The sequence below is a fragment of the Podarcis raffonei genome, chromosome 12, assembly GCF_027172205.1.
Source record: "Podarcis raffonei isolate rPodRaf1 chromosome 12, rPodRaf1.pri, whole genome shotgun sequence".
Classification (NCBI taxonomy): domain Eukaryota; kingdom Metazoa; phylum Chordata; class Lepidosauria; order Squamata; family Lacertidae; genus Podarcis; species Podarcis raffonei.
The window spans coordinates 8,994,868-9,018,539 of NC_070613.1; the positions used below are offsets into that span (position 1 = coordinate 8,994,868).

General features: G+C 45.9%; 2 protein-coding genes across 4 annotated transcripts in view; one reads left to right on the forward strand and one right to left on the reverse strand.

Annotated features, from left to right (window-relative positions):
- XIRP1 (xin actin binding repeat containing 1) overlaps positions 1-23,672 on the reverse strand; it is a 291,979-nt gene that overhangs the window by 132,265 nt on the left and 136,042 nt on the right. The gene's annotated exons all lie outside the window — the stretch shown is intronic.
- OXSR1 (oxidative stress responsive kinase 1) overlaps positions 1-23,672 on the forward strand; it is a 78,483-nt gene that overhangs the window by 47,231 nt on the left and 7,580 nt on the right. For all 3 annotated transcript variants that reach the window (XM_053410157.1, XM_053410154.1, XM_053410155.1), the window contains exons 5-13: positions 6,503-6,558; positions 12,272-12,381; positions 13,493-13,594; positions 15,778-15,911; positions 16,593-16,641; positions 18,103-18,168; positions 18,322-18,444; positions 19,130-19,165; positions 20,802-20,963. In XM_053410157.1, the coding sequence (XP_053266132.1) occupies positions 6,503-6,558; positions 12,272-12,381; positions 13,493-13,594; positions 15,778-15,911; positions 16,593-16,641; positions 18,103-18,168; positions 18,322-18,444; positions 19,130-19,165; positions 20,802-20,963 (838 nt within the window). The remainder of the gene's footprint in view (positions 1-6,502; positions 6,559-12,271; positions 12,382-13,492; positions 13,595-15,777; positions 15,912-16,592; positions 16,642-18,102; positions 18,169-18,321; positions 18,445-19,129; positions 19,166-20,801; positions 20,964-23,672) is intronic.

Below are 23,672 nucleotides of genomic sequence, written 5' to 3' on the forward strand. Positions count from 1 at the left end.
ATTTGGATTTGAGAACTGAAGATAATTGTTTATAGAAAGTGGCTTTATTAGGTGTGATACTGGAGTGGATGAAGTGAATAATGTTTATATATAGTGGACAGATGAAGAATCGGAAGTTCTATACTTATCTCTCATTTTTCTCTCTTTTTCTCTCTTTTCCACTTTCTTTCTTTTTTTTTAAAATAAATTTTATTAGTTTTCATCGAATTGTACATTTCATCCCGAATACAACAAATCATAACTGTTTTGGACTTCCTTCAGCGTCTCTGACAATCATCCATATTTATACCTTTAATACACATTCCCTTCTTTCGTATTGGAAATATTCCTCCTTACTCCTAATATTTCTAATAAACAATACTTATTTGTTTTTTACAGTGCCTCTTGAAATCCCGCTAGCGTTGTGTTAACACCGCATGTATTTTTCAGATAGTCCACAAATTTTTCCCAGTCCTCAATAAACTTTTGATCTTTACTATATCTAATTTTCCCAGTTAATTTATCCAGTTCTGCATAATCTGTCAATTTTAATCTCCATTCTTCTACCGTCGGTATCTCTTCTTGTTTCCACTTCTGGGCCAACACAATTCTGGCTGCCGTTACTGCATATTGGAAAAGCTTGCAGTCCTTTCTTCTTATGTCCTTTCCTACAATCCCTAAAAGAAAAGCTTCACTTTCTTTCTTTTAATTCCTTTGCAGTTCCTTTTTCTTTATCTCTTTCTCTTTCTTTCTTTTTTGTTTCCCCCCTCTCTCTGTTTTGCCTCTGGGTTGTTTTTGTTTGAACAACAACAACAAATATTTGACAATAATCTTTTGCATTTTTCTTTATAAACTCTAATAAATTTTATATTAAAAATATATCAAGTCTGCTCTAATGTCCGTCCAGAGTTCTGTCTTGTGGTCACACAGAAGTGCAACCGGATATTCTGATAGTCAGCCCAGCATGTTAGGAGCTGGCTTTAGCATACTCTCTCTCACACACAACGGTAATTAACGTGTGTTTCTGTGTATAGATTCTTGGCATCGTTTCCTCTGGCCAAATTAAAAGTTAGGCCATTGGAAATTTATAGTTTACAGTTCAGATACATTAGCCATTATGCCCAGATGACTCTAGCCCACTTGGACAGCCGTGCATTTGTACTAAGCGCTCAGACAATGCACAGGAAAGATGGATGGCGTATGTCTAGGTTTACTGTAATTGGAAAGCGCCTAACAAGCTTTTGCTACTTTGGCAGTAATGTTTGGAGCTGGAGGGGGCCAATTACTCAGCCATTAAGAATGCAGCGGAACATATTATCTCTCCTTGGTCTATAAATAGCATTAAAAAAGAAAAAGAAAACTGACGTCCTGCATTTGTGTTGTGCTTTTGGTGAATCTAAGTGCACTCTCCCTGTTTTCCCCCAAGATTAGAGGAGAAAACAAGTAAATGGGTTTTATTGGAAGTGTGGAGTGGGCTGGTTGCAGTCTGATTTGGGTATGGCTATAGCTGAATACATGGGTTTTTATTGAACACCTGTTGCCGGAAACAGCAGGAGGGGAGTGTGTTCTTGTGCTTAGGCCCTGCTTATGAACATCTTCACTTAGACCTCCGATTGACCACTGTGAGAACAGGATGCTGGACTAAGTTGCCTGCTAGCCTGATCCAGCACACTCTTCTTATGTTGAAATATATTAAAAAATAAAAAAAATTGTCCAGTAGCACCTTAGAGACCAACTAAGTTTGTCCTGGGTATAAGCTTTCGTGTTCATGCACACTTCTTCAGATACCTAGGATAGGTGGATCGTAGAGGGTTCTTAATTCTAAGACCCTTAGGTATAATGTCCAGGTTCTTGCAATTAGTCAGAAAGGAGATATCAGTCTGTACCAGTGCAAGTTTCTTTGTGAGGTTGATGGACTTCCACTTCATGCGGTTCAATGTGGTGCCTTCCATGGTTCTAGAGTCAGGTAGGCAGCCGGGTTGGTCTGACGCTGTCGAAATATATATAAAAATTAAAAAATTGTCCAGTAGCACCTTAGAGACCAACTAAGTTTGTCCTGGGTATAAGCTTTCGTGTGCATGCACACCTTCAGATACACACACATATGTCCATGCACAAAAATAAGTTGTGTGTGTATCTGAAGAAGTGTGCATGCACATGAAAGCTTATACCCAGGACAAACTTAGTTGGTCTCTAAGGTGCTACTGGACAATTTTTATTTTTTATATATATATTTTTACTGTGTCAGACCTACCTGACTCATCTTATGTCTTAGGGAAATACTTAAGGAGAGAGAGAGAGATGGTGCTTTGTGACTTCTGGTCTCATATTCTGGAGCTCAAACAAAGCCATTAGTTAGGGTCCGGCTTGATTTCCTCATTAAAATATTTGCACACTGTCTCTCATACTGTAAGCATCATTTACACATCATGAAAAGCAAAACAAAACCCATCTGCAATAAGAAGACCAAAAGTTGTTTGTTACGATGCGGGAAAACATGAAATAAACTGTTAGAAATAATAATAAAGTAAAACAGCAGAGCAGATGATAAAAGTCAACACACCATTAAGCAACGTTTAAAAATGGTTCTGATAAATTGTACCAGTAATTGAAAACAACCCCTGCAGCCAGTATGCCATGCTGGGGGAAAAGCGAATAGTGGTTCCAAAATTTTGAAGATGGGTGTCTTCACCTCTTAGGGAAGATTTGTGGTGAGCTGGGACATCTCTGGTGCTCCCTCAAGAATTCTGAAGCATTCAATGGAAATTCCCTTTTGTTCTGGAGAGGAACCAAGCTCTCCCCCTCTCCCTGGGTTATGAAACAAAATGAAAACAAATAATAGAGCCATTATTCTGAGGACAAAAGCTTTTGCTTCTCTTTGGCACTTGCTGGAAGTAAATAGATGGGCCGCGGACAAAGAGATACAATGAAGTTTCCTTCTGTGTAATATTAAGCAAGCTGGTCCATGTGTTTTTTATTTAAGAAAAGCTCGTTGGAGTGTGGCTTGCGTCGTTTAATTTGTACACAGTGAGTTTTGCTGCAAGTTCTGGAAGCTCTCTTGGCGTTACGTTGGCCATAAATGTGTCTTTAAACCCATGGTGGGAAGGCTGGACATTTCATCGGCTTGGCATCCAAATGAGCAAGAAGGCATTTTGGGATTCCGGGATCAGTGTTAGAAACTCAGATATATAAGCTTGGTGCCAAATGGCTCCTTAAACCAGGGTTACAGTCACTAAAACGGAATGCCTAGTTGCGATTTTGGGGCCAGGTGGCTTGAAAGTTGTATTTTTCAACATGACTTTTTAGTCCTGCAATTCATTATGACTGCATAGATTAAATATAATGACCAGAATGTGTTGCTTTTCAACATCCAATAATTCCCAGGCAGGCACCTCCAGATGGCAGAGACCATGGGTAGGCAAACTAAGGCCCGGGGGCCAGATCCGGCCCAATTGGCTTCTAAATCCGGCCCGTGGACGGTCTGGGAATCAGCGTGTTTTTACATGAGTAGAATGTGTCCTTTTATTTAAAATGCACCTCTGGGTTATTTGTGGGGCCTGCCTCGTGTTTTTACATGAGTAGAATGTGTGCTTTTATTTAAAATGCATCTCTGGGTTATTTGTGGTGCATAGGTATTTGTTCATTTTAAAAAATAAAATAAAAAGTCCGCCCACCCCGCCAAGGTCTGAGGGACATTGGATCGACCCCCTGCTGAAAAAGTTTGCTGACCCCATCCAGGCACCCAGGCATCTTCACATGGTCACAAGTGGCCAATAGCCAGGTGCAAAATGTGCCTGGTGAATTTTGAACACTGCACAGGATTGCTAGAGGAGAAGTCACAGGAGATGGCGCTGAACTACCCCAGCCCTCACCTTCCTGGGGCCCTGCAGATGTTTTGAGCTATGCTTCCCACCAGCAAGTTGATGGGAGTTGTAGCTGGAAACATCTGGAGGTTGCCAGGTTGCTAAAGTTGGACCAGCTGTTTCTTTCTGTGTACGACTGCTTCGCTGAGCTCACAAAAGGAGCATTCAGCGGTTGGGAGGGGACAGGGTTCTGCAAGAAACCAGCTTCTTGCGCTTTGCAGCATAATTCCAGATCAAAATCAAATGAATGTCATGGTTGCTTGTATATTTACCGTATTTTTCGCACGATTGGACGCACCGGACCATAGGACGCACCTAGTTTTTTGGGGGGGAAATAAAGAGAAAAAATTTTCCCTTTATTTCCCCCCCAAAAGCAGGTCAGGGAAACCGAACCAGGTCGAGGAACAGCGGGATAGTGGCGCTGCGCCTCCCTGCTGTCCCCCGAGCTTGTGGGGCTGGCTGATGTCTGCCTGGCGCACGGGGCGCTCTGCTTCAGCGGGCCCCACCCGCCAGGCAGCAGGCTGCTATCCGCAGTGTTGGGAGCCCTGTGGGGAACTCCTGCAGGGCTCTCCGCGCTGCGGATGTCTGCCTGGCGCGAGGGGCGCTCTGCTTCAGGGCGCCCCTCGTGCCGGGCGGCAGGCTGCTATCCGCAGCGTGGGGAGCCCTGTGGGGAACTCCTGCAAGGCTCCCCACGCTGCGGATGTGTTCCCGAAGCGCCGGGCGCTCTGCTTTCAGGGCGCCCGACGCTCCGGGAAGCAGGCTGCTATCCGCAGCGTGGGGAGCCCTGTGGGGAACTCCTGCAAGGGTCCCCACGCTGCGGATGTGTTCCCGAAGCGCTGGGCGCTCTGCTTTCAGGGCGCCCGACGCTCCGGGAAGCAGGCTGCTATCCGCAGCCTAGACACGGCTAGCGGAGCGCTAATCCCGAAGCTTGGGGCATGCGGAGCTCAGCGCGCCCCAAGCTTCTGGGTGCTGGCAAGGTCTAGACGGCTAGCGGAGACCTTGCCGGCACCCAGAAGCTTGGGGCGCGCTGAGCTCCGCATGCCCCAAGCTTCGGGATTAATGCAGTGCTCCGCTAGCCGTGGGAGAGTTGGGTCTCCCACGGCTAGCGGATAGCTTCCTGAAGCCTGGAGAGCGAGAGGGGTCGGTGCGCACCGACCCCTCTCACTCTCCAGGCTTCAGCGAAAGCCTGCATTCGCTCCATAGGACGCACACACATTTTCCCTTGCTTTTTAGGAGGGAAAAAGTGCGTCCTATGGGGCGAAAAATACGGTAATCCTAAGGTGTGTTTGACTGGTGGGGTAGATTTTACGCACTTTCCACTTGTTTGTTTGTTTTCCTATGCCGCCTTGGGTTTTTTTCTTTTTAAAGGTGGAGCAAAAGTATTTATGAAAATTAATTAAACTTTTGTGAATGTGAACGAATGGATACATGATCATCAGGCATGCATGAAGACAGGTTTCTGCTCCAACGGCCATACCTGCTTGATCTCAGAGGAAAAAACACCCCAGTTAGGAGAGGGAAGCAGAGACATACAATGAGAGTTAGAGTCTATCAGCAACTAGATGACGCTATACAGTGTTACCTCGGGTTCCGGAGGTCTGTTCTTAACCTGAAACTGTTCTTAACCTGAGGTACCACTTTAGCTAATGGGGCCCAGCGCTGCCGCAGTGCAATTTCTGTTCTCATCCTGAAGCAAAGTTCTTAACCTGAGGTACTATTTCTGGGCTAGGAGAGTCTGTAACCTGAAGCGTCTGTAACCTGAGGTACCACTGTATTGGGTAGCCCTTGACCTAGATCAGTCTTTCCCCAAGGTAGGACCTCAGATGCCCCGTCACCTCTGACCATTGGGCTATGCTGGCTGGGGCTGATGAGAGTTGTAGACCAACCAACTCCAGGGACTCAAAGTTGAGATAGGCTGGCCTCTGGAGCACGGTTTTCAACTGAGGGCTTCTGATGCAGATATCCAAGTGGTGAAAGTTTGGAAGGTGGTGAAAGTTTGGAAGGAGGCATATTTCCTTGCCCCCGAAGGGGCTGCAGAGCTACAGGGGGCTGGGGAAATGGGGCTCAGTGGTTTTATGCCTATAGGGCAGGGGGGCAACCTTATTTCATATAAATCAGGCGAGCAGTACAGTGGTACCTCGGGTTACAGATGCTTCAAGTTACAGATGCTTCAGGTTACAGACTCCGCTAACCCAGAAATAGTACCTCGGGTTAAGAACTTTGCTTCAGGATGAGAACAGAAATTGCATGGCGGCGGTGCGGCAGCAGCGAGAGGCCCCATTAGCTAAAGTGGTACCTCAGGTTAAGAAGAGTTTCAGGTTAAGAACGGACCTCCGGAACGAATTAAGTTCTTAACCCGAGGTACCACTGTATTTGCTGAGCTATAAGCAGAACAGACCTTATCAGATAATTAAACTTGTTGCATGTGCTTTCCATAATTTTCGCAGGTTTGCCAAATTTAGGTCTCTCTCTCTCTCTGCGGGTAGAACTTTAATTTGAGTATTTACAGCCTCAGCAATGGCCTTTTGCATTGAGAAGATAATGTTTGGATCATGAAGCAGAGTGTGGCAGGAGAGAATGGAGGGGCACTTCACAGCTTGTACTCACTGTGTATATCTTTTTGTTTTGTCTCTTCCTCTTCTTTCCCTGCTCCTCAAAAGGGACGTGAAAGCTGGAAACATCCTTCTAGGAGAAGATGGCTCAGTCCAGATTGCAGGTGAACCTTTTTATGATTATCATTGTCATTATCATTGTTGTTATTATTTGCCATGTAGTTTGCTCTCTGCTTCCATGCCAGAGAGAGGAACCTGAGGACAACCATCTTTCAACATCACATGGAAGAGGGAACAAGCTTGTTTTCTCCTGCTCTGGAGGGTAGGACACGAACCAATGGCTTCAAGTTACAAAAAAGGAGATTCCAAATAAACATCAGGAATAACTTTCTGACAGTAGGAGCAGTTCGATAGTGGAATGGACTCCCCTGGGAGGTTGTGGACTCTCCTTCCTTGGAGGTTTTCAAGCAGAGGTTGAATGGCCATCTGTCATGAATGCTTTAGCTGAGATTCCTGCATTGCAGAGGGTTGGACTAGATGACTCTCTGGGTCCCTTCCAACTCTTAACTTGTAGCTCCACTATAATTAATTGGTTGTTAATCGCCTTCCACGTATTTCCCAATGCGATGTACAAAATATAAGAAGAACAGCTTAAAAACCCTTGGGGTCCCTTCCAGCTCTATGATTCTATGACCCTGAAGACCGTGGCATGGGGAGGAAGGGGGAAACAATGTGCCATAGGTGTCTGGTTCCCCCTCCAACACGGGGAGTCAGTGGGGTGTGAACACATCATGCCCAACCCTTAAGGGCATTGCATCAGCCCCTCCCACCCCAAGAGTTGGTTGTCAAAGGTGGGCGTGGAGCAGCTTTGTTAGGGTGAACCAGGGGTAGGGAGCCTCTAGACCTGGAATCTGAATGTGGCCCTCCATCGCCTCTATCTGGCCCTTGGGAAGTCTCCCCAGGCTGTGCCCCACACGGGCTGTGCTTCACACCTCAAATCTTTTCCCCTGGCTGGAATGTGTCCTTGAACTTCAGTAATGCCCCTTATTCTCCTGGAGGAACGGTACAGAGAGGTGTGTTGAGTGTATCTAGAAACTAGCCTACTGTGTAAGGGTTTGCTGCTCCGCCCACTTTCCCCATAGCCCTGCCCACCACTGGGATGTGGCCCCCGGAAGGCTCCGTGGAAGGGAGTGTGGCCCTCGGACTGAAAACGTTTTCCCACTCTTGCTGTGCCATCACACCCTCGAACTGCAAAATCTGAAGTGGCTTGCTTGCTGTCCGATTCTGCTCTTGTCTAGGAAGCCTTGTGGAGAGCAGTTTGAGTCCGCCCGGTTTTGTCAGAGGAAGACCCTCGCTGCCAGCCTTCCCTTGCTCTGTCTACGCTGCCTGTGTCAGACGTCTCCCTCCTCGGGTCCCCTTCTGCCCACCTTGTCTGGCAAGAGTTTTCTTTGTGTTCTTGCCAGTAAACATTGGCTTGGAAGACAAGATAGTGAGGCAAGGAGAAGAGAAATGAAAAAGGAGCCGGTCCAAAAACTTTCTTGCGTTGCCTGGTTTCCAATGTTGAGAAGGCTCCTGTCATTGCAGGGATTTTGGGGGGTGGGTATGAACCAGGGCTTTGTCTTGCACCTCTTTGATCCCCCAATCTATGGACCTTCTGTGGTTTATTACAACAGAGCTCTTTCAAGGATTCTTCTGAATGGGGGCGTTTTGCTCTGCCCGCCTTTTATCTGCAGAGGTTTATCAATTTACACTCAGTGGGCACTGGCTGCAGTATAAATTAAGGCTGCCTGCCTCTTTGTTTCATCCTCTTCCAGAATCACTTAGCCGTGTGAGATCATCTCAATATCAAAATGATTGTACAAGCAACTAGATTTGCCTTTTAAGCAACCTCCTGAATCCTTAATGATGCTTTGACCGGAAATCTATTGCCTATGCCCTAGAAGGGTCTTTGTGTTGAGAGTTAATAACCCTGTCCTTACCCTCGTCCTTTGATAATCTTATCTAAAACAGTCATGTGCCCCATTCATGTTGTATTTGGATAAAGGCAGGACCTACTGAAGGGTCTGTTTGTGTTGGATTAAACAGCTGTGCGAGTGCCACAATAGAGCCTAAGCTCAGAAAAGCCACAGAATTCGGTCCTGATTATTTTTCTCCTTTTCTCCCCATTTATTAATTAATTTATTTATTTGCATTTCATGGCTGCAAAGATAATGTATGTCAGCAGTAAAAAAAAAAAAAAGAGTATGGACATTTGTTCATACTGGTTGCAAAATTCATTTAGCATGAATTGTGTTTCTGTCTGAATACACAAAACTATAGAATTAAGTATAGTTATAGGCTTGTTCACATGAAGGGCAGGTGAGGGAGTTAGTGTAGACTTATTCAATCATAGAATTGTAGAGTTGGAAGGGACCCAAGGGTCATCTAGTCTGACCCCCTGCAATGGAGGAATCTCAGCTGAAGCATCAGTGACAGATGGCCATCCAACCTTTGCAGACCTCCAGAGGTTGTTAGGGCTCCAACTCTCATCATCCCAGCAAACATAGCCAATGAACAGGGGTGATGAGGCAACCTCTGGAGGGCCAGAGGTCCCCCATTCCTATTTTAGAGCATCCTTCAGTTTAAAGATGTGAATGTGGCAGGCACCATATTGCATGTGTCTCTGCAGAGGATTTGAACACAACCCTTGGGTTTTCCGAAGTTACTGTTTGTGATGGGATATTTTAATTCAGAGCGAAGCAAGTTCATTCAGCCTCTTGGCTACATACCTGGGGGTCTAAAGGAGTGGTAGGCCGAAGATTAGCTGTAGAACGTAAGCTAAGCTCTCCTTGATGGGGCAATGGACTCTGGTCTGCAACTTGATTTCCCATCCCTTGGCAAAATGCTTAGGACAAAGATCTTAAGATGCTGGTATCTTGCTACTGCCTTCAAGACCCACAGCCCGTGAATTCCCATTGGCTATCATGGTTGAAAGACATCTGTGAATCCCCAGAAATAAAGAATGCACAAGATTCCACTACTGGCAGGCCCTCCGAGAGGGGCTACGTAAACGTAGAAAGCTGCCTTGTGCAAAGACAGCACCAGGCAACTTCAACAGAAAAAAGCATCCGACGATGTAAAATATGACTTCTACTCTTGGAACTGCCCAATCTTCTACAGATTGAGTTTCTTCAGCTCTTTTCCAAGGATATATTGCTTTTGCAACAGATTGTCCTTCTCAGTGGCAATTCAAAAGCCAGTATACCCCAGGTAAGGATGGGAATGTCTGCTGCCTGAAACCCTGGAGAGGTGTAGCCTGTCAGTGTAGGTGGTCCTGAGCTGGATGGGCCAATAGTCTGACTCTCTGTAAGTTAGCTTCCTTTGTTCCTGTGAGTTACTGGATTGACAAGCTGTCTCAGGCATTCGAGACGAACAGTTTTAAATTGTATGTTTCCTCCCCCTGGAATAAAAGTTGATTTCTTGTGCTGTCAAAGTGATCTTACGTTTAGACAGTCTAAATGTGCAAATATTAGGAAACTCTTCTGCATTGAAGACGTCCCTGTAAATGCAAGTCCACCCTTCAGGGAGAAGTGAGTTAATTATTTCCTATAAAAAGACTTCTTGCATAATACTTAATTGAGGGGGGATTCTCTGCAAAGCATCGACTTCTCTCCTTGACAGTTTTGCTTGTAGCATCCACAACAGCAAATCCATTCATTGTGGTGAGACGTCTGCTAAACGGCGAGAACTTTGTATGGTAGATTTGGGAGTGGGCATCTAGAGAGCTGAGGAGCTGCAAATGTCGCTGGTGAACCTCTGCCGTTTCCCCTTTTTCTTTTAACATTACAATGATGGGCTTCTCATGGCTGATTTTATGACGTTTACCATTGTAGCTCCATGAACAGAAGGCTGCAGTTCTCCTTGGGGAGTGAACAGAAATGTGGAACCCCAATTAGGGGTTCATAATGTAGTGTGTTAGCTTTTTAGTGGCTCAGGCAGAACTTGGTCTAAATCAGAGAGAGAATCTGCCTAGCAAGGTCAAGGGGAAAGGCCTGACTCTGGCCAGCTTCTTTTCCGCACAGGAAGTCCCCGCATCGCCAGCCGGGGCTGAGAGGACCCACTTCCTGGGTTACACCCTCTCCTTTGCGGCTGAAGGCGACACCGCAGTATTCTGCCGCATTTCCACTTGGTTTGGAAATACTTTGTAAAACCTGCCCTCTCTTTCATCCTGCAACTGGCTGTAAAGAAGTATGACAGGGTAATTAGTATGCTGCAGTTGTGATGTGTGGCTGCTTAAAATGCATGCATTCCATGCAAGGCAGATTTGTCTCGGAACAAGATATCTGACTCCTCCCCCTCTCTTTGTTCTTAGAAACAATAGAAGCTTCATAAATCTGTGCATAATCGGAGGAGCAACAGTGCAAAAATCTTGTGATCGGATGATGTGGGGTTTCTGGGGTGACACTTAAGGGGTGGGATCTGAGGGTCTGTAGGGTCCTGGCATTAGTGCTAGGGCTGTTGATACTATGTGCCCCAAACTCAAGTTTTAACATCCTGCTTTCACCGAGTAAAAGCCTTGAATTTTTGCCACCTCTGCAAACATTCAAGCTCGCAAACTTCCCCCTACTGCTTCTGATAGGGATTTTGGAATTATGTGATGGGGGCTGCTATGTTCTGATTTCTGCCCCCCTCACCCCAACCATTCAGTCATCATACTGTGGCCGCTGAGCATGGCCAGTTCTCATTAGGCTGCTTTGTGGAGCTCCAAGTATGTTTTTGTACTTCTGAAGATCTTGGCATTCCCCACCCCCAAGCCTGTTGATGCCTCCTTTGTGTAGATGAGTGTGTGGTGAGTGTTTGTGCTCGCACACTGTTACATAAGCAGCGGCACATATGGAATTGTAGCATTGGAAGCGACCCCCCGGGGTCATCCAGTCCAACCCTCTGAAATGCAGGAATCTCAACTAAAGCATCCATGACAGATGGCCATCCAACCTCTGCTTAAACCCCTCCAGTGAAGGAGAGTTCACTCAGCAACTTAGCAGAATCAGTGGGAATGCTCTGGCATACTTGCATTCCAGTTGTGAGGCAAGTAGCTGTGCTGGGTGCTGAAATCCAATCCCTGTCCACTGGAAAGCATTTACAGCAAGCCCTTCAGCTCTTGATAATTCATTCAGACATTGTCAGTATTTTTCCAATCCTGTCTCCAGAATCATAAGGTATGGAAACCTTCCCCCCCCCCTTTTTAAAAACAAAACCTTTGTTGACAAAACTGAATTCTCCTAAACTCACAAATGGTGGGTTTCCTTCCATCTCACACTGACACACAGTTTAATGATTTGCCACTCTTGTGTTTTTTCTTGCAACTGATAATGATTTGCATGGCCTGATCCAGTAAGGGTTCTTCTTATGTTCTTGACATCTGATACATTTTAAAATGCTTGCTTGAATCACAAATCTTGGCTACCTTAAAATTCGTAAAAGTGGATCCTTCCTGTCTCCTAAATCTGTTGGTGGCTTGTTCATTCTATGGTACTTCTTTAGATGGGTGCCCGTGCAATAAAAGAGGTTGTTTGTTTGTTTTGGCTTCCTACGTCTTGATCATAGGTGTGCAAGTCGCCACGTTTCACTTCAGACCAGACTACTGCCTGAGAGCAGATAGCAATACTATGCAGCTAAAGCAGAGACATGAATTTGTTCCCTGGCCCAGCCACACTTGGCTTGACAAACTTAACAACTGGGTAACTTCTCAGCACTTGTGATTTTCTTCTGCCCCATTCGCAGATCAAGTGGAGCGACGGCTGGGAAGCATGCAGTGCAAATGGCCCAAGGGTGCCGTGTGTCTGTGTGTCATTCAGAAACTGCTCCTTAAAACTTAATTCTTTTTCAACATTTCAGATTTTGGTGTTAGTGCTTTTTTAGCCACTGGCGGCGACATCACCCGCAACAAAGTGAGGAAAACTTTTGTGGGCACCCCTTGCTGGATGGCACCTGAAGTCATGGAGCAGGTAGGGAAGGGAAAAGCCTTGTTCAGAATGATTGACCTGCAACTTCTGCTTAAGGACTTTTGGCAGACAAGTGGATAGCTCATCATCCCTGACCACTGCTCTTGCTAGCTAGGAGAATAAAGGAAATAAAGATGATAAAGTGCATTCAATACGTTTCCAAGCACAATTCAAAGTGTTGGTGCTGACCTTTAAAGCCCTAAACAGCCTCAGTCCAGTATACCTGATGGAGCGTCTCCACCCCCATCGTTCTGCCCGGACACTGAGGTCCAGCACTGAGGGCCTTCTGGTGGTTCCCTCACTGCGAGAAGCAAAGTTACAGGGAACCAGGCAGAGGGCCTTCTCGGTAGTGGCGCCTGCCCTGTAGAGCACCGTCCCATCAGATGTCAAAGAAATTAACAACTATCCGACTTTTAGAAGGCAGCCCTGTTTAGGGAAGTTTTTAATATCTGATGAATTACTGTATTTTAGTGTTTTGTTGGCAGCCGCCCAGAGTGGCTGGGAAAACCCATCCAGATGGGGTATAAATAATAAATTATTATTATTATACGAAGCTCATTGAAGGTGCTGTGTTAATATTTCTTTCGAAGAATCTGGGATCGTTTCCTTATATTTGGGACAGTTCTCTCTCCCCCATCCCCCGGCTGCCTATTCCAGCTGCATAGTACAATATGAAGCCACCACTCTTTTAGTGGAAGAAATAGCTTTTTCCTTCCAGAGCAATGCTGAGTTAGTGAAGCAACACACTCCTATGGCATTTGCAAAGATGTCAATTTTTCGACGAGTCCAGGGGCAGTTAATTCCTCCCATTTGGCCAAAACTCTTGAAGTGTAGAGAATACGCAGTGTCTTTTCTCTGCCGTTGGGAGAGAAACTCAGTGTTCTGGATAAGATGCCTGGCAATAACTCATTGCCAGAAAAGAAACGGCTTTCTTGGGATATGGATTATCTCTGCTTGGTGATAGCAGAGCAGAACAGAGCTTCTAGGTTTGATTCCAATCTACCGTTAGCATGGAGTTGGATCAGTTTTGTGACCAAGAATGCAGGAAAAGCCTGGAGGCCCGTGTAGGTTAACTGAAAAGAAATGCCTTGTTAACTGTCTCTTCACTTTCTAGGTGAGAGGTTATGATTTCAAGGCAGACATCTGGAGTTTTGGAATCACAGCAATCGAGTTTGCGACAGGGGCGGCTCCTTACCACAAATACCCACCCATGAAGGTGAGTCACTGATTGACTAGTTCAGATAACTGTGTTGGTTCCTAGGAATCACCTGTGTTCCCCACCCCCCAAAAACCCAGCATCCTAGAACGTGCTGCTTCTGGAAGTAAGCGGTAACCTGCAGGGGGGGGCAGTGGGGAGAGCTTTGGAAGCCTGAGTTTTGTCAATGTGGAAGGAAGTTGGCAAGCACGAAGCAACGCTGTATTATCAGAATGCAGAGCGAGCGTCACGGCATACGTAGGTTGGAACTGTGCTTTACCAACAGGAAACCCTGAGGCTTCCCAGAAACTAATCTGGGGTCCCTCAATGAGAAGATTTGTGATGGTGGGTCAAATTCCTGAAAAAATTGCCTGCCTGCTGCTGATCTTCTCTTCTTGAAAGATCTACATTGGCTCCCAGTACGCTTCCAAGCACAATTCATAGTGTTGGTGCTGACCTTGAAAGCCCTAAACGGCCTTGGCCCAGTATACCTGAAGGAGCGTCTCCACCCACATCCTTCTGCCCGGACACTGAGGTCCAGCACTGAGGGCCTTCTGGTGGTTCCCTCACTGCGAGAAGTCAGGTTACAGGGAACCAGGCAGAGGGCCTTCTCGGTGGTGGCACCCGCCCTGTGGAATGCCCTCCCACCAGATGTCAAGGAAATAAACAACTATCTGACTTTTAGAAGACATCTGAAGGCAGCCCTCTTTAGGGAAGCTTTTAATGTTTAACAGACCACTGTATTTTAATACTTTGTTGGAAGCCGCCCAGAGTGGCTGGGGAAATCCAGCCAGATGGGCGGGGTATAAATAATTTATTTTTATTTTATTTTTTTATTATCATCATCATCATCATCACTTGCTTTTGAGACACTCAGCAGCTCAACCCTTCTGAATCTACTCCCCATGCCAAGCAAGTCCTTGATTTCTCATTGGATTCCCATGTAGGAACGATACAGCCCTATTCACAATTAAGAGAAAACTATAAAATCAAACAATTTAAAAGCAGGAGGTGACCTAGCTTTTACGCCAAAAGCTTGCAGTAGTCCTCAAACCCTCGACCAACTGAGGCTTTTGACCAAACTAAGAAGGCAAAACAAAGTGAACTACAGTAACGTTAGCAGGAGCACTCCCTAATTCCATCACTGATGCCTGATGTTGTGGTTTCACCTGGCTGAACTGGTTTCCCCGTCCTTAACACTTTGTGTGTTTTTTTCCTATGTCTTTTTTTCTTTCCAAAAGCATTATTCCTATAAAAAAGCGGGGGGGGGGGGGGCTTTAATCCCAAACATGTGTTCATCTAATTGCAGTTTATTTTTATTTTTTTAAAAAAATAATATTTTATTAAGTTTAACAATAGAGAAATAGGACAATAAGAACACAAAAACAATATAAAACACAACAATACAAACTTTCACAATACATAAAATACAAACATTTAACAAGAGGAAAAAAGAACAATCAACACACAAAAAATAGAATAAGAAAAACACAAATCACTCTTTTCTAATTATTCATCTTCAATTAACTTATTTTCCTGACTTCCTCACGCCTCCCTTTTTTATATCCCTTTTTAACAATTAGTTCAGCAAATTCGTATCCTACTACTTTATCCTTATATATTTTACCTCCCAAATTTCAAATTTTTATCTCTTATTACTAGAACCCCTTCATTTTATTTCAATGTCATCAGCATTCATACATTTTACAATACTTCTGTAAATAAATTTTAAATTTCCTCCAATCTTCTTCCACCAACTCTTCTCCCTGGTCTCGAATTCTGCCAGTCATCTCAGCCCTAATTGCAGTTTATTTTTAAGTTGCCGGGCATTTTGAGCTGGGACCTTCTCTTTTTGGAAACTACCGGATAGACGTTTTGGGTGCTAAATTATAAATTAAGGAAGTCATTCCTGCTGCTCACTCCAGATGCTGGACTGAGGAGGGCAGTTGCTTTCAAGCCTCCCTGGAGATTTTCCAGAATAACCTCTCAGTGGTTTGGGAATTGGGATGCTGAACTAGACATTTTTTTTAATGTACCTATTCTTCCACAACCTTTTGCTTACCTTGCTTGTCTGCTGAAGGCTATAGGCTACTTGCCACCTTCCTTTTGCTCAAAGAGGCTATGGCATCTTTTTCAAAGTGACAGTGCCTGCTAAATGAACTTGAGGTTTGTCTTGGTGCTTCTAACGGGTGCACTTGTTTCAGGTCTTAATGTTGACGCTACAGAACGATCCGCCCTCGCTGGAGACAGGTGTGCAGGATAAGGAGATGCTGAAGAAGTATGGAAAGTCTTTTAGGAAGATGATTTCACTGTGCTTGCAAAAAGACCCCGAGAAAAGGTGTGCGGCAAACCGTCTTGTTTCCACCCATTGTGAACCAGCATTGCTTGATGAAAGCTTGTGAGAGTGGGAGACACAGTACAGTGGTACCTCGGGTTAAGTACTTAATTCATTCCGGAGGTCCGTTCTTAACCTGAAACTGTTCTTAACCTGAAGCACCACTTTAGCTAATGGGGCCTCCTGCTGCTGCCGCGCCGCCGGAACACGATTTCTGTTCTCATCCTGAAGCAAAGTTCTTAACCCAAGGTACTATTTCTGGGTTAGCGGAGTCTGTAACCTGAAGCGTATGTAACCTGAAGTGTATGCAACCCGAGGTACCACTGTAATGCAAAGAATGCAGAAAAGCAATTTTCTACACTACATCTAATTTTCAATGCACATTTTTCTTCTTACTTTTAATTCAGCCACTGCAGACTTGTTCGTGGTCAGTGGGTTCCAGTTACATACCCATCCCCTTAGCAAAGCTCATTAAGTCCAGATCTTAGGAGCTTCTGTTAATATTGAACTAAGATGTACACATCAGAAGGAAACAGCAGTCTCTACCACAATCCAATTTGGCCTCTTCTATCAGAGATGGCGCCCAGTTTTTTAAAGATTCCTACAATCTTGTTTTGGCGCAGCAAGAAAAAGCAACTATTGTGACGTCTTCTAATGACACCCTCCTTTTCTTTTTTTTAATAGACCAACAGCTGCTGAACTTCTAAGGCACAAATTTTTCCAGAAAGCAAAGGTAGGAACTTAGCTTGACCTTTTAAATAAATGAACAAATGATCAATAAATAATATATTTGAAGAGAGGAGCAGTTTACTGGTGTGCAGGTAATAAGAGCTGATTGCAGCAGAGATTCCTCCCAGGTTTTATTCACCAGTGGAATTTCGTCTGCCTTAAGATCTTCCAGGACTTAAGATCTTGTGGCCTGATCTAAAGTGGGTCACACCAGCACCACTAGCACCATAAAAATAAATGGGGGGGGGAATGGGACCCCAAATGTTTAAGATAAGTTCGAAATGTTGAAGACTTCTGCATTAGGCCTTTCCTGGTGCAGAAGTCAGAATGCCTTGATTATGAAACTACTGACTTGGAATCTGTTGGCAAATCTGGCTGAGTTTCTTTTGGCTTTGATTGAGACTTAACACTCAAGGCAGTTTACACTTATTCAAAATGAAGTAACCCAAATGGGAATATCAAAACAGTTACCAGGTCTGTTCCTGTACAACACAGAAAAATGTATGAAGTCAACAGTGCAAAATTTAGAAATGGGGGAAGTATTTTCACCTGAAGATTAGTAATGTTGTGAGGCAGAATGGGATACCTTGGAAATTGTGGTGTCGGGGCAGAGAAGACCTTGCCCCAGGCCTCACAAGGTTTTGCTTCACATACAGAAGCAAGCATTCTCCCACAGTTTGCAAAGAGTTAGGACAGGGGTCAGCAACCTTTTTCAGCCATGGGCCGATCCACCGCCCCTCAGACCATGTGGTGGGCTAGACTATATTTGGGGGGGGGGGGATGAACGAATTCCTATGCCCCACAAATAACCCAGATATGCATTTTATATAAAAGCACACATTCTACTCAGGTAAAAACGCCAGGCAGGCCCCACAAATAACCCAGAGGTGCATTTTAAATAAAAGGACACATTCTACTCAGGTAAAATCACCAGGCAGGCCCCACAAATAACCCAGAGATGCATATTAAATGGACACACTCTACTCATGTAAAAACATGCTGATTCTCGGACCGTCTGCAGGCCGGATTGAGAAAGCGATTGGGCCGCATCTGGCCCCCGGGCCTTAATTTGCCTACCCCTGACCTAGGAGGTTTATGTCAGAGCAAATGCTCTTGCAGACAAGACACAATGAGCATTTTAAGGCAGGGGGAGGCCTGCAGTCTCCTGGCAGCTGTGTATGGATTTTGAAAACTCTTGTGGTGAAGTTGAAACCTTGACGCACTCACCTCTCCGCAACCACCTTAGGATAATTTCTAAGGAGTGTGGCACGGACTACTCTTAGGAAGAATCTAATGTGTTGGCTTTCCAACACTTGTATCAAAGAACCCTCTCGTTCCCTTTCAAGTAACTTGAGAGCTTATCTCTCTCACACACACATAAGTGATGACGCTTGAGCCAAACGGTGGCCTTTGAGGAACAGGAGTTGCAAAGCGTTGATTTGATTCCCCTCCCTTTCTTTTCCAGAATAAAGAATTTTTGCAAGAAAAAATGCTGCAGAGAGCCCCAACCATCACGGAAAGAGCCAAAAAGGTACGAGTTAAAACAGTTTGAAGTGGGAATCTGCAAACTGTGCTTCTTAAATTTTCCATTGACCAGCTCTCTGGTTGCACTAGAAAGGCCACACTAGAATTCTCTGTATGAAATTCTGTCAGTGACTTTAATGGTGGCTTTGTTGAAATACAGGTCCGAAGAGTCCCTGGCTCCAGTGGGCGCCTTCATAAGACGGAAGACGGCGACTGGGAGTGGAGCGACGATGAGCTCGACGAAGAGAGTGAAGAAGGCAAAGCGGCAATTTCACAGCTCAGGGTGGGCACCAAGAGTCACCGTTTGCTTCTTAAAATTAGCCCCGGAATTGAAAGACAGTCTCTGTTGCGAAAGCTGTTTTAAGGGTGCAGTTAATGCATTGATGGGATTGCAAGAGCGTTTCTCAGTAAAAAATGTAAATAAAAATTATTTATTTATTTGGTTTTTCAACTTAAATTTTTACAGAGGTATATCATACATAAATCATAAAAAACAAGGAATCTCCGTATTTCCCATCAGTCCTGACCGTTCTGCACACTGGCTGTGGCTATCAGAAGATGAACTCTGGCAACATGAGGAGACACATACCACCTCTCTGAGGACAGGAGAATCTCTCTCTTCAAAAGAGCGCTTCTCTGCCATTTAAGTCTTCATAGCCATTGCTAATGCTCTGCAGGAGCAAGACTGTTGAGTAAGCATTTCGAACGGAAGGCACTCCTGTTATTTATTAAAAACAAATGGTAAACCATTTTGACACCCCTGCTGCAACACCCTCACCAGCTTAAGACCTCTGAGCTCCTCTTTTTCAAAGATCTTCTGGGATCTAAGAATTACTGCCCGCAGTTAGACTTGGAACACATTAAAATGAAATTATGCCAAAAGCTGCCGTTTTCACCGTGTTTCAAGGGCATGACATCGGTTGTGGCGTTGCATGCTAATTGCACTTGTCTGTTTCTTCCCCTTTTAGTCGCCCAGAGTGAAAGAATCATCACAAAATTCCGAGGTGAGTTATTAACCAGTCATGCATCTTGAAGCACCGGCCTGTCTTCTGTTTTGAGAAGTGCCAAGTTCATTATATGCGCACAAATAATAGTAACAATTAAGGTAATGTTTTAGCTCTCTGTTAACAGAGCACTGACCTACAGACTGACTTATCCTGGCTTAAAAGTGGGGCGGCCGCGCTTCAGAACAATAAAATAAGTGTTGCTAGCTTGAAGCAATTGCCAGGCGGCATTTTATATACATAGATACACGCAACGTGCGATTTTTGCAAACAAATCTCGACTTTTAAGTAATGGAATGATAACTGCTGAAGCCAGTTAAATTATTGTCATTTTTAAATTATGGTTCGTAACAAAATCCAGAGCATGTTCTGAAAGTTCATGGAAAGCCACCAGCTTATGGAAGCTGAAGGAGGTCTGGGTATAGGTGCCTGGGTGTGTGAGTGCCAATGAACCACACTGCCTTGGGTTCTGCGACAGAGGAACGGTGGGGTGTGAATGTAAGACAGTAATAAATTGTGGCACTTAATCCCACTGGCAAGTGCTCAGGGTGGGGGAGTGTGGCACAATGGGCTGGCGAATGTATTTTCCCCTTCCAATGGGAGGACGGAAATCCCTTCTGGAAAAAGGGGGAAAGGCTCCTGAGAGCCAGTGTGGTGTAGTGGTTAAGAGCGGTAGTCTCGTAATCTGGTGAACTGGGTTCGATTCCCCGCTCCTCCACATGCAGCTGCTGGGTGACCTTGGGCTAGTCACACTTCTCTGAAGTTTCTCAGCCTCACTCACCTCGCAGAGTGTTTGCTGTGGGGGAGGAAGGGAAAGGAGAATGGTAGCCGCTTTGAGACTCCTTCGGGTAGTGATAAAGCGGGATATCAAATCCAAATCCAAACTCTTCAAATCCAAATCCAAAAAGGGAGATGAGGAAGATGGAAGCATCTTCTGTCCTGTAGGCATAAGCCCAAGAGGGTTGTGGAGTTGGCCAGTATTGCATACCAATGCATTAAATGTAGGGATATATGAATTGCTATAAGCGGCAATGAGTTGATACATAAACAGCAATGACTCGTAAAGAAACTTTAAATCACTTGTTCCTTGGGCTGGCAGTGTTCAAGCATTTTGGAATAATAATTGAGTTATCTTTGCTTCATTGGGTCACAAATTCGTAGCTGGTTTTTACCTTCAGTGTGTTGCATTTGTTTTATTTTATTTGTTATTGTGTTGAATTTATTTAATTTTATTTATTTATTTATTGAATTTATACCCCACCTTTCTCTCCAAAGAACTCAGAGGCAGCATACGGGGTTTTCCTCATTCAATCCCCACAACAACAACCTTGTGAGGTAGGCTAGGCTGACAGGCAGTGGCCCAGTGAGCCTCATGGCTGAGTGGGGACTCGAACCCTGGTCTCCCAGGTCCTAGTCCGACACTCTAACCACTACACCACCACTGGCTCTTATGTACTTACATACTTACTTACACAATGCTCCTAGTTACTTGTTCACCGCTTAGGGACAATTGCAATTAGGCGGTAAAAGAAATTGCCTGAATAAGTCAACAAACAAGCAGCTCATCGCTGGTATTTCTGGCAGGTGGGCCCTCCTCGTTCTCCCATACCCATCTTCTCTCCTTTCTGACTTGCAGCTCTTTCCGCCAGCGGAGCAGCCGGCAAGCCCTTTGCTCAACGTCCCGGCCCAGCCGCCTCAACTACCTCAGCCTGCAGGACAAGCACCCGCACAAACTTCTCCCGCTGTCCCTGCTCCAGCTTCTCAGGCACCTGCAGCAGGAGCTCCTCCACCTGCGCAGGTAAGGCCAAGAGCCTCTGGGGAAGACCCACCAGAAGCGGAAACAGTTCGTTTTTGCATTTATATCCCACTTTTTCCTCTGAGGAGCTCGAGGCGACACACAGAGCTCTCTTCCTTCGCAGTGTATCCCCACAGCAACGCTGTGAGGCAGGCTAGGCTGAGAGGCAGTGGCTGGTCCAGGGAGCTTCCTGGACAAGTGGGAATTTGAACCCTTGTCTCCCGGGTCCTACTTTGGCACTCTAACCCATGGGTAGGCAAACTAAGGGCCGGGGGCCGGATCTGGCCCAATTGCCTTCTAAATCTGGCCTGTGGGCAGTCTGGGAATCAGCGTGTTTTTATATGAGTAGAATGTGTCCTTTTATTTAAAAAGCATCTCTGGCTTATTTGTGGGGCATAGTAAAGGTAAAGGGACCCCTGACCATTAGGTCCAGTTGTGGCCGACTCTTGGGTTGCAGCGCTCATCTTGCTTTATTGGCCGAGGGAGCCGGCGTACAGCTTCCGGGTCATGTGGCCAGCATGAATAAGCCGCTTCTGGCGAACCAGAGCAGCGCACGGAAAGGCCGTTTACCTTCCCGCCAGAGCTGTACCTATTTATCTACTTGCACTTTGACGTGCTTTCGAACTGCTAGGTTGGCAGGAGCAGGGACTGAGCAACAGGAGCTCACCCCGTCGCAGGGATTTGAACCACCGACTATCTGATCAGCAAGTCCTAGGCTCTGTGGTTTAACCCACAGCACCACAAATGTGTTAAACACCCCCCCCCAAAATATAGTCCGGCCCCCCACAAGGTCTCAGGGACAGTGGACTAGCCCCCTGCTGGAAAAGTTTGCTGACCCCTGAGTCACTAAACCACACCATAAGACCAGCGGGGAAAAGGGTTAAGCAGCTGCTGGCCATGCAGCCTTCCCCAGCCTGCTTTGGCTATAAAACAAGTACATGCATTCTCTCTGGCGAAGAAGCTGTGAATTGCAAAGCTCCTGGCCGAAATGTCCCTTCAGCCGTGAGCAAAGTAGGTGGTTTAGCTGTCCCTCTTTTTTACCAGTCTCCCGGTCCATGAGATGGGATCGAGAGCAGCTGGCCTACCCTATAGGGCTGCTTGGAGAGACGGAGCCCTTAGGGCCTTTCTGCCGCAAAAACCACCGCCACCCCAATGTCCTCTGCTTTTCAGGCGACAAAGTGTTTTAATGCAAGCCCTGCCTTTTGCAGAGGGCGCGGAACTCGGCAGAGGAGCAGCCAATGAGATGGCTTTCCTCACTCAGGGTGAACTCCTGCCAAAACCAGCCCGTTCTGGAGCGTGTCCCACAGCTTGCGGGTGCTCTGGAGGCAGTCGGACGGCGATTGCTCATGTATTATAGCAAATAGCTGTCCTTGGAGCCGGGGTGAGGCCTGCAAGGCTGGAGGGGCGGGGGAAGCTTCCTCACCCTGTGATCCTAATAGGCCTGCTGGGAATGGTCCGGCAGTGATTTGTGGCCAGAGCAACACTCGAGGGCTTCAGCGTTTTTCCTAGAAGTGTTTTCATGGGTTTTTGGGAAGGAGGCTATATATAAACCCCTCTGCGCTCACAGGGCTCCTGTTCTCTCCCTGACAGCCCATTAATCTTGGGGAGACAAACCTTGGCGCCCTACGTTCCTGGATTCCAGCTGGCTGAAATTAAATAGGACGGACTTGGCTTAGGGTCTGCAGATGTTCTCTGTGTGAGCAGGCCCAGCAATTAAACGCTTGAGGGAGCCCCCGGCCTCTGCTTTGAAACAATCCCTCAATGTGCGTGGTTGTTCTTTTCTGCCACTTCCCAGCAGCTGGAAGGTACGGCAGCTGTGGCCTCGCTGACGTCAAGGGAGCGCGATGTGGCTCCCCAGCGCAGGATTTCGGGGAATCTCTTAATCGCATCCCCATTGTGACCTAGGCAGCCATTTCTGGGCTGCGTCTCATCCATGTCCTATCTTCTTCTCCCCCCCCCCTAGCTCCATTTATGGCTCCTGTATATCAAGGTACCACTTCTAAGCTTGTAGGCACCTCTCCTCTTGTGGAACTAGGCTGGGCCAGTTGTGGGACCACCCTGGGAGATCTTGAGGCATAGGAAGTTGCTTTATACCAGCTCAAAGCATTTGTCCACTTGGCCTGCGTATTTAACTGCTCTGACTGGGTGGCAGTTGGAGCCATCAACATCTGGAAGGCCATTTGTTCTCCATCCCTGAACTACATCAGCTGTTAAGCGAAGAGGGCGCTGATGCAATAACAAGCTCTTCAGACCTACCGTAAGTTGAAATGAATAGAGTTGGCAGGTGCCTGAAAGTCCTTGCAAACAGGGGCAGCCACCCATCAGCCCCTGCCCCAGTGTACAAAGCTGAACATACTCAATCGATGTTAGAGTATAGCACCTGCAGTAAGTATGTGCTCTGCGGAAAGTCTTGTTTACTCATTGTGATTTTATTTTCCTTGGTGGGGCAAAGGCTTTTTTTGCTGCTGCTTCTTTTTAAGAAGACTGTCTTGCTCTGGGTTGGATCAATGCTGCGCCGGATTTCTCTGTGCTTTAGTTCCTGAGAGAGCTGCAAACCATCGTGTGGAAAAATGGTTTAATAAAGGAAGAAACATTAAAAAAAACAATAGGTTCCTTCGGAGCAAATGATTAAAACAAACAAGTGAAGCCATGTACTACAATAAGATGCCAAAATAATAAGTAGTCATAAATTAACCCCACCGGATCAGTAGC